This window comes from Poecilia mexicana, unplaced genomic scaffold (assembly GCF_051168715.1).
Source record: "Poecilia mexicana isolate PSO_F unplaced genomic scaffold, ASM5116871v1 scaffold_7, whole genome shotgun sequence".
In the NCBI taxonomy this organism is placed as follows: domain Eukaryota; kingdom Metazoa; phylum Chordata; class Actinopteri; order Cyprinodontiformes; family Poeciliidae; genus Poecilia; species Poecilia mexicana.
The window spans coordinates 15,520,804-15,533,849 of NW_028263376.1; the positions used below are offsets into that span (position 1 = coordinate 15,520,804).

The following is a 13,046-nucleotide window of genomic DNA, read 5'->3' on the forward strand; positions in this document are numbered from 1 at the left end:
TTAGCAGCATTTCAACTCTATCGCCTCTATGTTTTACATTTATGACAGCAGAAAATACTTAATGTAATGTATAATCAAAGATAGGCATCATGTCATTAACCTCATTACACCTTTTCTGATAGGATTTAGCTGCTGTAATTACTGAGAGGAATGCGTGATGTAAAAAGTGACAAGAATTTCTTCTACTTTTTCTCCGTTTGTCAGCTTTAGAAGTGGCAACTTCTTCAATACGCATTTTTCAGCAGGATTACAACTAAACATACAGGTCCAATTGGGTTCCAACCTCACATTGCTTAAATATTAAGTACTTTCCAGAAAGGCATTGGAAAGTACTTGACATAAAAGAAAGTTACACAATGCAGGTAAGGTTTGAGAGGAAGGAGATATGTTATTTATCAAAACTGAAGCACACCCAAGGCAGAATTTCGAAGAAAAAACGAAACATGATGCACAGACAACAACCAGAAGCAACCACAAGGAACTAGAAAGAAGGTCTGACAAGGAATGACGGAAAATCGAAACTAGAACCAGATGTGTGGGGAGAAATTTAAGATAAACTAGAAAAGCATGAAGTCAAACCATGTAGAACAAGAAACCAGGTCCAGCTGGGTAACAGGTGGTTCTAATAATTACTGAAAGCAAACCAGGAGCTTAAGTGCTTAATTTTCCAAACATTTTTGGCATTAAACCCTTTATTGACAGTTACCAAACAGGAAATTGGTGGAGAGAGGAGGAGGGTAAGGACTGGCCTCTGTATATCCTTTACACCATGCAGAACCCCTGTTTTCCAAATTTTTATCATTTGTTTTTTCTACTTTTTTCTGAGTTGAACTCCCTCAACATCTATTTACTATTTACTCTATTATTGAAGTTCATGAGATGTTTGGAGACTTAAACATTCTCTGGTGTTTTTTGGTGGGCCAAGCACACTTTGCAGATCACACTCTTCTTTTTTGTTTTGTTCATCATCAACATACTGCATTTCTTTTTATGAAGCTTTACCTGGAGCAACTAAATATGTTGCACCACCTTTCTTCTCTAAATATCAGGGTTTTGGAGAAAGAACAGCTGCAGAGTTTAGGGCCAAAGTTTGCACAGCAACCGGCAGATGCTGAAGAGCTGATGGCAAGCTAAAGAGAGGAGCAGGCGTTTTCTCTTCTGGGTGTGATGGAAAAACTCCAATCTGGCAAGAGATCAGTGGTTCATCATCACAGCACGTGTTAAGCTGTGGTGACTGAGACTTAAAATTTCCCTGTGAGGGTGGGTAATCCAATGAGACACACTTGTGAACAGGATTTTAGGTTTTATTCCAATAAATGTGTTTGTGAATATCTGAATATCTTTCAGGATGACCATAATGACTGTGTGCTAATGAGCTTACCTCTGGTCAGCTGGGAGAAAGATATCCACTAAATACGCACAGTTAATAAACATCATCATTCAGTCATCAGTCATCTGTGAGCACAAATGAGAAATGCAGAATTTTTATCATTGCCTGTGAGTCTCAAATGATTTCAGAATCATTTGTATGCTGTGAAGTTGCTACTATTTCCATCAGCAGGTCATGGTGGCCAATCAGCACTCTGCACCTGATAATGTTATGTTCGGAAAACTACAAAAAAAGGCCTTGACTTCATCACGTAGCAAAGAAAATAACACATTTTTCCATCAAACTGGAGTCTACACCTTCTACAATTCTACATTTTTTGTGTGATAGGCAGCAGAATTGTTTTTTTTTGTGGCAAGGAGATCTACCTCAGGGTTTCTGGCAACAGCTTTCTTGCATGTGAGATGGTGCCTTGCAGATGTTTCCTCAAGCTGGGATGTATTTTTCACTCTATGGGAGGACATGCATGTGTCCAGCCAGCTTTAGTGGGCAGGTTTGGAAGGTGTGTCGTCCAGCTGGAGCAAATCTGGTTCTGTTGGGGAGTTCTGATTCCCCAACAGGATGGGCATGGTTTGTCTGAAGCAACCAGAAAATGATTGCTTTCAGTTTTGACAATGGTGCTTGGCAAAAGTATTTGTACCCTTTGAATTGATTCATGTTTTTTCACAATACAACCACAAAATGTATTTTATTCAGCTTGCATAACATAAATCAACACAAAGTAGTGCACACTGAAGAATGATACATCGTATTTTTTGTGTTTTATGTTCTTGTGGGTAAAATAAGTATTGAACACATCACAGTTTTTCTTAGTAAACATATTTCCAAGGGGACCAATGACATAAAATTTTCACCAGGTGTTGGTAACGTTCCATGTACTCCGTACACAGAAAGAAACCAAAACAAATAATTAAAGAAACTAACTCATGTGTAATAATGTGAAGTGGCACAGGAGGAAAAGAATTGAACACACTTACTGATATTTATTTAATACTTTGTACAAACGTATGTGTTGGTCATAACAGATTCAAGACAGCCCTTGTATGGTGGAACTGTAGTCACATGTATTGTTCGATACTTATTTTACTCATTTTATGTGCAATCGGTCTGTCTTTCCTGCTCTTTTTCCTGGTGTTCATGATGCTGTTAGTTTTACTAGAGTTAATTGTATTAGAGTAGGATAGACTGAATACAAAAGCATGCCATACTTCAGGTTTTTGTTCATAGAAATTATGTTGAAACTATTTATTCTTTTCAGTTAAATTGACAATTATCAGCTTCTTTATTTTGCCACATAAAATGTGACTAAATCATATTGAGGTTTGTGGTTGTAATGCGACAAAATGCGATGAAAAAAAATCCTTGACATTTTATTTTATCTGCCTTTTTTATTTTTCATGAGAAATTTTGTTGCTATCAGCAAAAAGACAATGATATAAACAGTCTTTTCATCTTCTGGAAGCTGCTCATTCAAAGATGAATATGTCAAGGTCAATGTGCCTGGTAAACAATCACAAGCGTATTAAGATCACATGTCTGGGAGTCTGCTCACACAGTCATGTTTTTTTGGTGCCAGTTATTTTCACACTGTGAGGTTCAGCCCGAGTTATTGCGTGAGAGGAGAGGGACCAGTGAAAAGACTGTTATTATCACTGTCAGCTCTCGAGCTGCAGCATCAAAGTTCAGGCTCAGATGCATTCAAATGTGAACACACTCAAATGATTCATTCTCATACAATGGGACCTGGAATGCCACTGTGTCTGACGCACGGCTGCATTTCCATGAATCTGGGCAATCACAGCAAACATGCATGAAAATCGCTGTGTTTGTTCTGTAACACAATAATCAAGTCAAGGCTGTTTGTACATCCTGTGCAAGCAGGGGCTTCTAAAGTTAACAGCAAATTTACAATGCTTTGATCATGTCGGCTTGAAGAAGTGCAAATGTTTCAAATGTAAGCATGAAGCACAGCAGGTGTGACAAAATGCATTAATGAATCCAGCATGACTGAAGTTCAGAACGCCTTACCATAAATCAGGCTTGGGCTGTTTTTCTGTTTGTGTCTGTCATACACCGTTCAATGTCAAAGATGTGGAAACCCATTAAAACTAGAAAGAATTACATGCTCAACTTGAATTCCCATCCCGTCAACACATTTTTGTAGTGAAAGACTGAGACGTATGGCAGCGTGTCTGAGAGCACAGTCTGAGATCAGCTTCGATTTGCTGTGACCAAGGATGAAGACTGCAAGCGACAGTCCAGTCCGGATGAAGCTCTGTGGAGAGCCGTGTGAAATTTCACATGACGTGGAGGCCAGGGCCGCGGACAGCTGAGAAATCCTCCTCAGGGATAAATCCCTGAGACTCGAAATCCAGTCCGTTGCATGGCTAAGCCAAAAAGTTTCCTTAAAGGACTTTCCAATTAGTTCAAGTTCCTTGTAATGAATCCCATAAATTTGGGCACATTGTGATAGGAAGCTTAAAAAGTAGCCCATTGACATATTAAATGAGTTCCCTTTTTAAATTAATCAAAATTATGTTCTTTAGTATTTTTACTCTCATGAGTTTCACTGGATAATCAGAGGGAAATAAAGCTCTACTTCCACTACATTTATGTAATAGTTTCAGGATGAATGTTATAGATTTATGTATTTACAAGATCTGCTCCTCATCTAGGAAAATTTTCACTTATCCATTTGAATTCAGTTTAATTTAAATTAATTTTATTTAGGTGAGGCATTTAAAAAAAGCTCATCTAAATCAAGTTACATTCAGTCTATTCATTTCAGTCAGTATTCATTTTTAACATCCGGTTAAATACAAACATTGCAAATCTATCCAAATGTCAGTTTGCTTTGTAGCAATATGTTAATATGTTAATATATTTTGGAAGCATCTCTTCCAAAACATATTAAATATATTAATTGTATTCTAAATTGTTGTACAAGATAACAGTGCAGACAATTTATTTACGTGGAGCACCATATTTGGCTTATCATTTTCTACAATTGTCTTTTGATCACCAGCGTAATCTTTAAATGCATGGGGCAGTTACTCATATCAAGGTGTATTGAGGTTTGATTGTTTCAACAAACCTATTCCGTCATGCTCTTCCTGCAGTTCAGCCCCTTAAGGACGAATGATGCTAATTAGCCTCATATCCATTTTGTTGTGAATATAGCACATGAACACCACAAATGTTGGTTGAAACGCATGCCAATCGTTCTCCATCCATCCATTTTCTTTACACCCTTGTCCCTCAGTGGGGTCGGGAAGGTTGCTGGTGCCTATCTCCACCTATCGTTCCGGGCGAGAGGCGGGGTACACCCTGGACAGGTTGCCAGTCTGTTGCAGGGCAACACAGAGACAAACAACCATGCAAACTCCATGCAGAAAGACCGGGGCCAGGAATCGAACCCAGGACCTTCTTGCTGCAAGGCAACAGCTCTACCAACTGCGCCACTGTGCAGCCGCCAATTGTTCTGAGGATACTATTTTATCTAGTGGTCAGAGTTACAACTACATGTCGTTCAGGGAAGCGAAAGTGGGCAATGGACAGGCTACATGTAATTTGACTGATAAGCTCGGTAAATAATCTTAATTGTGAGCTAGATTGCGCAATAAACGTGACCAAAATTAAACAAGTTATTTTCTTTTTAAGCTTTTTAGTGACATGAGGAAACTAAGGAATGGAAATGAGTGATACTGGTACTAATAAGTGAAATATAAAAATCAGGTATAGTTGTAAAAATTTTAAATTTAAAGGAATATTGCTTTACTTAGTAATAATTAAAGAAGCTTAAAAAAGTATGCTTTGACTCAATTTCAAAGTCCTGTTTCATTCTAGCATGAGTAATAATAGTTTTTTGTTTGTTTAATTATCTTAAAACTATGATATAAATCTGCAGAAATATTTGTGTGTATTGGTTTATTCTTCCAATAATGGCAAAATTATCCTCTATTTCCGCTGTTTATGTAATTCTAGCCAAGACCTATCCTGCACTGTTGTAAACTAAGCTCATGATGTAACCTGGAAGAACACCAGCAGCAGGTTTCTGCTCATGTCAGTGCTCATATTTGAGTTTTGGTGAGAAAAGGTCGAGTCAAAGCCATTCCCACATGCCTTTGTGGAGCCTTTTGCTCTTTCCCTGGTGCATTCTGTGAAGAAGAGGAGTTCAAGCATCCTCTGAGTGGCCACTAAAACTCTCCTCTGCATGTAATTGTAGATGCAACTGAACAATCAAAACGGAACACTGAAGCAAATTTTTGACAGCAGAGTCTAAATCCCCTGTGAAGAGCAGAAGACGCTCTAAGCCACAGGTGCTGAGTATAATATTTATTTAAAGGGAAAAAGGCTGCACTTGTAGACTGAGTACACTTCCCTGTGGATTTTGTCCTTCGCTCATTGCGAATCCCTGCAGGGTGCTTGACAGCCTTCTTGGTGAATGTCCAGCTCTGTGTGTGTTGCTCATGTAAAGGATTTTCATAGAGAAGAAAATAAACGGGCTTGACTGTGCATTCATTTTGTTTGTGCCTGATTGCTAAAAATACCAGAGATATTTCTGGTATCCTTGTCGCTTTGGTTGTTTTAATGCAAATGCTGAATTTGTTTGTTTTTATTAATAATTTGCCACATTTGGAATAACATATTCACAGCCAATAACATGGTGGAAACTAGGAGCCAGCTACGCTTGGATTTAAATTATGTTTACTTTGCGCATCCCTTGGCTGAACTGACTAATGGTGGTTTGTTTTAAATATTTATGAAGCACGTCGCACACTGTACTTACACAATGCTCTCGGTGTTATATAGAAACCACTGATGCAGCAGCAGACTGTATCAGAAACCATGTTCTAATAGTCTCTTTCTTTCTCTCTGTGTGTGTCCTCTCTCACCCTTGTAATCACCATCTGTTTGTCCATATTGTGTGATCCTCTGCTTCTGGTCCCTGCGGCTCACCACCAGAAGCTACTTTTGGCCTTGTGCTCGCTGTGTTTCTTGTTTGCGGCCTCGCTCTGCTGGGCCTTCTCACGTTAGTCTCCTGGAAGCTCTGCTGGGTGCCTTGGCGGAGCAAGGCCCAGTTCCCAAGCCCGTCTCTCAGCCCGGCCTGTGGCCCGCAGCACTGCCCGCTCCAGCCACCCCTCCCTCTGGCCAGTCCCCAGCAGCAAGCGATCACCATGGCGACAGAGAAGGTGAAAGACCCCGTGGGTTCGATGGGCTTCCTGGAGGCGGCCGTGAAGATAAGCCATACTTCCCCCGACATCCCCGCCGATGTGCAGCTCTCCATGAGGGAGCACTTCCTGCGCCGCACACAGCGCATGCAGAGGCAAACCACTGAGCCGGCCTCCTCCACACGGTTAGTGTCACACACACACGCATGCAAAGGCAGACCTCGCTGCATATAAAACTGTCAGGTATGGTTTGTTCATATAAAAATATGTCTGGGGTTGCATGCTGGCTGTGAATGCACACTGCAAAAACACAAAATCTTATCAAGTATTTTTGGTCTAGTTTATAGAGCAAATATCTTAGTACACTTTGAACAAGACAAAGCTAACTTTTCAGCAAAGCTTGTTTTAACTCAATAATTACTTCATACTGATGAAAAAGTACTACTTCTAAGTAAAATAATCTGCCAGTGGAACTAGAATTAGACTAAAAATATCGTTCCACTGTTTGTTTATTTCACTGACAACTAGTGCTTTTTCCTCAATATTAAAGTATTATTAACTTACAACAAGCTCATATTTCTTGATGAAAAGTTACTTGTAAGTTAGTTTTATCTTATTTCAGGTGTACTAAGATATTTGCACAAGAAACCAGACTAAAAGTACATAGTACGGTTTTGTGTTTTTGCAATGCAGACTTTTTACAACATGAATTGTAGACGCTCCATTCACTACAAAAACACAAAATCTTACATATTTTTGGTCTAGTGTCTAGTCTTAATTTATTTTTACTCTTGAAACAAGCAAAATTATTTTACAAGCAACTTTTCAGCAAGCTATAGGAGAGAAGAGAGAAAGAATATTTCAATATTGATGAAAAAGTACAAGCTCCTTTGGCAGATTAGTTCATTTATAGCATGGAAAAATGTATTTTCATACTGAAATGATCTGCTAACGGAACTAGGACTTTTTCATCAAGAGATCATAGTAAGGAATTATTTACTTAAAACAAGCTCGTACATCTTATTGAAAAATTGCTGTACTTGTAAGTTAACTTTGTCTTATGTTAAGTGTACAAATATATTTTCTCTAGAAACAAGACCAAAGTACTTGGTAAGATTTTATGGTTTTGCAGAGTTAGTAAATATAAATAATGCAAATTAGAAGCAACCTCAAGCTGCAGCACATTTTCACGGAACAGTCGCCGTATAACTAATATGAGAGAATTACATTTTCAAAGCAAGTTGGTTCTGCAGAGATTAACTTAATATACATTGTGGTTGTCAAACATAATTCAGCCGCAACTCTCTGTGGGTCATTCTCGTAAAGCTGATATGAGTCCTCAAACTAATTAATGAAACAGAGTACACAAACATATGCTGCACCAGAAGCACTTTGCAGCATATTTGGAGCAGACTAAGAAGCCAATATCAGTTTTTTTAAGCCTGTTTTATTGCACCTTCCAGTCTTAGCACCCTGGGTGAATATGTGTCAAAATCCTTGAAATAAATTTAACCTTTATTAAAGCTGCATAACCTCATACTGAAAAATGTAAAAAAAAGAAAAAAGGAAAAAAAAAGAAATCTCACCCTTAATTTTTGAGCATTTTCATGAATTGTGTTAAAAATAACAGTTTCTAATAAAATCTTTGTCGTTACAATGATTGGACAAATTGAACAAATTCTATTATATGTTGGTAACAAATTTTCATTTAATTCGCACTTTACTTTTTTTTGTTTCATCATCATCAGTTAATTCAGTTAGTAATCCACGACTTTCAACTTACCCGGAGCACAGATAGGACATGACACACAGACCCATTTCATTTAACTACTGAGCTTGGTCACAGCCTGACTCATTGCTTCATGAGTTTTGATATTGTGGTGAATAATCAAAATTAAAGCTATGCTTTTAAAAACAAAATACATAAAATTCCACCAGACACAGTTACACTATTCTTCCAAATGGTTTCACATGACAAATATCAATATATTATGAACTGTCTAAACTGTTTATGATCTGTTTAACACAAACACAATTATTTTTCATTCATTGAAGAAGTTTGTTTCTGATTGGAAATGGGATAGCCATCTCTCAAAAAGGCTTTAAAATACATAAAAAGACGAACAGGGCTCATTCACACCTGCTCTGTTTAATCTGCTTTAATCAAGCTCTAGTTCATTTGCCTAGAAAGTCCAACTTTGGTCCACCTTGCAGTTAAAGAGCTTAACTTCCTTTTCTCGTAGAAGTTAAGCTCATCTCACTGCGGACAGTTCCAGCATCTTCCAGTTTACGATAGGGTTGAGCTTTGGTTGTTCCCAGGTTGCTCTTCAACATCCCAACCAATTTCCTTTTAGCTGAGGCTGACACTTTGGGTGAGATGAGTCAAAGCTTTCAACACAGTTGGATGTTCAAACACATCAATGATCTCAAACAGACTTTTAGAAGCAGGCTAACATTAAGCTTCTGAAATGGTCACAACTTCAACCTCCCAGGAAACCAACCACTTTAAATAAGCTCTTTTATTTTTGATGAGCATGGTCAAATATCAAACCAGAGTTATTTCTATTAACTTAATATCCATAAAAATATTTGATAAAGACATGCAACATAATATCAGTGGGCGTTTTTGTATATATTCGAAGCTGTATTGATCATTTTGAGCCTGATTGGATCTGAATTTTATTATTCATTAAACTTATTTGTTGTATACCACACCAAAAACAGAAGAATTCAAATGCATATAAAAAGCCCATCGTAAATGTTACGTTCATGTCAGTGAAGGAGCTTCTGACCAGCACTGTGTTTCAAACCTTTAAGCTTTAAATAAAGGCGAAACCAACACAAGAAATTTGAATAGAGCGTCTTACCTAACAACCATAACATCTTGGTAGAAAAAGTACATTAAAATCCTTTCTGTTTGTGATTAAAGTCAAGAACCATGGTTATGTTGTGTGTAATTGCTAGGCATATTTAGATTTTCTTTTTATCAGAGATACATGTGCCGGCAGGATTGTTAGAGTCTGTTGCTAAGAGTGAAAAACAATCCTCTGCCCTTTGTCAACAAGAGTGGGTCTGTGCCTGTTAATTAAACAAATCCCACAGTTATTCCCTGCATTCTCACTGCAGCTGTTTAACACAAACGCCATCTAATCATTTCTGTCTCTTCAGGCACAATTCGTTCAAAAGACACCTCCCCAGGCAGATGCAGGTGGGCAGCTTAGATCTGGGAAACGACTACGTGGTGGACAGGGAAGAAAAGCCAACCAGCCTTGGTCGCATCCAGCCAGAGCTCTACCAGCAGAAGGCCTCGGAGTCAGAGGAATCGTCCAAGAATGGCGGCGAAAAAAACTGTGGCAGGATTAACTTCTCGCTCAAGTATGACTACGAAAATGAGGCGTTGCTTGTCAATATTCTCAGGGCCGTTGACCTACCTGCCAAGGACTTGTGTGGCACCTCTGACCCTTATGTGAAGGTCTACCTGCTGCCTGACCGCAAGAAGTTCCAGACGCGCGTCCACCGGAAGACGCTCAATCCCACGTTCAGCGAAAGCTTCCAGTTTCCTGTGCCTTATGACGAGCTCCCCGTCAGGAAGCTACACATGAGCGTCTTTGACTTTGACCGATTTTCCCGGCATGATATGATCGGGGAAGTGGTGCTGGAGAATTTGTTCGAGATGTCGGACCTGTCGAGGGAGACGAACATATGGAGGGACATCCAGTATGCTACAAGTGTAAGAATTGGCTTTGTTCTTTTTCATACTTTAGGTCCATCAATCTATTCATCCATTGTCTATAATCACTTATACACAAATAGACGTTTGATTGATGGCTAGAAAATGGAAAGTTGACATTTTGCATGGTTTTATACTTCTATTTGGCTGCTTTTTGACAATAAGTTAATGTTTTTTGGTGTCTGTTTCAAAAATCTCCCGATTGTTAAGTCACACTTGAAGGGCACTGCGCTGTGACCTAGTAATCCCAGCTAAACCCAACCGAAGCAGATCTCCACGATGTTTGGTCAGCTGGTTTTACTGTTTTATGCTCTGTACAGAGTTTTGTTGGTGACTTACCATCCAGAAACCAATTGCTGAATTCTTGTTGGTTGTGCAGAAGGCTCCACTTCGACTTTTCAAAGATGCACCAATGAATAATTGTGCATCTGCTTGCAGCCATTTTCACATGCAAGTATAAACATTGAGTCGCAGGGCGTGGCCAGCAGCAGGTTATTTGGATTTAAATTGACAGGAAGACCTAAAACAGTACTGGAAGGAGATAAAATTGTCTAGGACTGATTTTCTGCAGAAAAAAAAAAAAAAAAATTAATGAAAATGTTTTGTATAGCCCATAGACTGATCCTGACTTGTTCAAGTTAACATAATAGATCAACTTTAAGTAAAATCAGGTTTGCTGCTGTAGTATGGCAAAATGGGGAACAGTTCAAGGTGCTCTACGTAAACTGAGGAAAAATGTATTGTAATTATTGTATTACTTACATTTGGTACTACTATAAGACACAGATTAACATTGCAGATATCCCTTTTGGGTATTCAGATAACAATTAATCCTCGATTTTTCAAAATATTATTTTTTCTTCTGTGTTGCATGGTGGCACAGTTGGTAGTAAGTGCCAGGTAGACCCAGTTTAGGATCTTTCCTGTTTGGAGCGTTGAAGTTCTTTTTGGGTACTCCAGCTTATTCTCACTGTTCAACATCTTGAATGTTAGATTAATCAACTTTACTAAATGTCCCTTAGACCAATGTTTTTCAACCACTGTTCCGCGGCACACTAGTGTGCCGTGAGTGATCGTCAGGTGTGCCGTGGAAATTATTCAATTTCACCTATGATACCGTATTTTCCGGACTATAAGCTGCTACTTTTTTCCTAAACTTTGAACCATGCAGATTGTAGCCCGGTGTGGCTTTTCTGTGTATTTTTCTTCAACCACCAGGGGGCTCTCTAGCAGGAAGTGAATCATTAGAAGTCAAAATTATAAATCAAAGAAGAACGCGTTAATTTTCATTTAGAACAACCACATGCTAGCAGCAGGCACGACGGAGAAATGTTTTCAAACTCATATCCAAATATGCACAGGTTTCATACTTGGTGGGTAAAATATACAGATATTGACATTTTGTACATGCAAATCTTCATATTGTAACAGTGAAATCTTTCCCAAATATTATTGCTTCTTTCAGAATAAGAATTATTTTCTGTATTCTGGCTATAAGAATGCTTGTGGATTAGTTTGTAAAACACTTTGAAGTTTCCTACAACTTCTTTAAATTTAACACCACATTGTTGTGGCACTGTTCAGGTGTATTTTTGAAGTGGACATGTTACATGCAATTTGAAATAAGAAATGTAAAATGTGATAAAAATACATTTTTGTGTTTATTTGATTCCTATTTAAGACACTTTGATAAGAATGACTATATATATAATATAGGCGGCTACAGAGTATCTTTGTTTACATTTTTGGTTGGTGGTGTGCCTCGTGATTTTTTTCAATTAAAACAGTGTACCTTGGCCCAAAATAGGTTGAAAAACACTGCCTTAGACATGTGTGTACATGGCTGTGTGTCTCTGTGTTGCCTGTAATAGATTGCCAAACGACTGCTTGAGATACCAGCCCCTCACAACCCTGCAAGGACAAAGAGGTGTAAATGATGAATGGGTGGTTTTTCTCAACCAGATAAGATAATATTTAAGCTGCCTCTAAGAGCTGCTTATTAACTAACAGAGCTATCTGATTAGTAATTTCTACACACAAATGCTCTTCAGCTGCACATCTATATTTCTCAGAACCTTGAGTTTTACACGAAAGTCAAAAAGGTACATTTATCAAATGTATCTGCATATTTAATTTATTTTCGGACTGTAGTTTCTTTAAATAGGGTTACATTCCTTCCTTTCATTTGCCCAACTCGTTATCACTGCCAGTCATTTTGATAAAGCTAAGCAGAAAAGTACAGGGTTTTTGGGTTATTGCGCCTCTTGAAAGGATTATAAAATCTGTTAGTATTTTCTCTAATTTCAAGGCTGTTATAGTTTGTATTTCATCCATCCATTACCATTTGCAATTTTGCTGCTAATCTTTAAATTTACACTCGATGCACAGTCGTATTTTGATGCTCAGCTAGCACTATGCATCTCCTCAAGGAGATGAGGAAGTGTAGATGGGTTCCAGTGGGAAAATTACAGCATATTAATGTACATTTGGTGTTTGAAATTTTAAAATAGGCAGTTAGAAGCAACTGATACCAGAGATTCACGGTAATTGTTTTTCCAAAACCCTGATGCCAATGTATTTACACACCTGATATTTAAACCTTGACCAATACACTTTTGCTAACTATGTGGTAACCTGTGTTTTATTGCACATTATTGGGGCATGCAGCTTTAGGTCTGGAGCCAGCTATGCCCATGGAAAAGGGTTGATTTGGTGTTTTTTCTGGTAATTTTATTCTTCTGAAAGTCCCAGTGAGGAG

The 13,046-nt window shown here is 38.3% G+C and overlaps 1 protein-coding gene across 1 annotated transcript in view; it reads left to right on the forward strand.

Annotated features, from left to right (window-relative positions):
• The window catches only part of syt6a (synaptotagmin VIa), an 84,112-nt gene that overhangs the window by 57,984 nt on the left and 13,082 nt on the right, over positions 1–13,046 (forward strand). The window contains exons 2-3 of the mRNA XM_015004651.2: positions 6,353–6,743; positions 9,727–10,288. Of these exons, the coding sequence (XP_014860137.2) occupies positions 6,353–6,743; positions 9,727–10,288 (953 nt within the window). The remainder of the gene's footprint in view (positions 1–6,352; positions 6,744–9,726; positions 10,289–13,046) is intronic.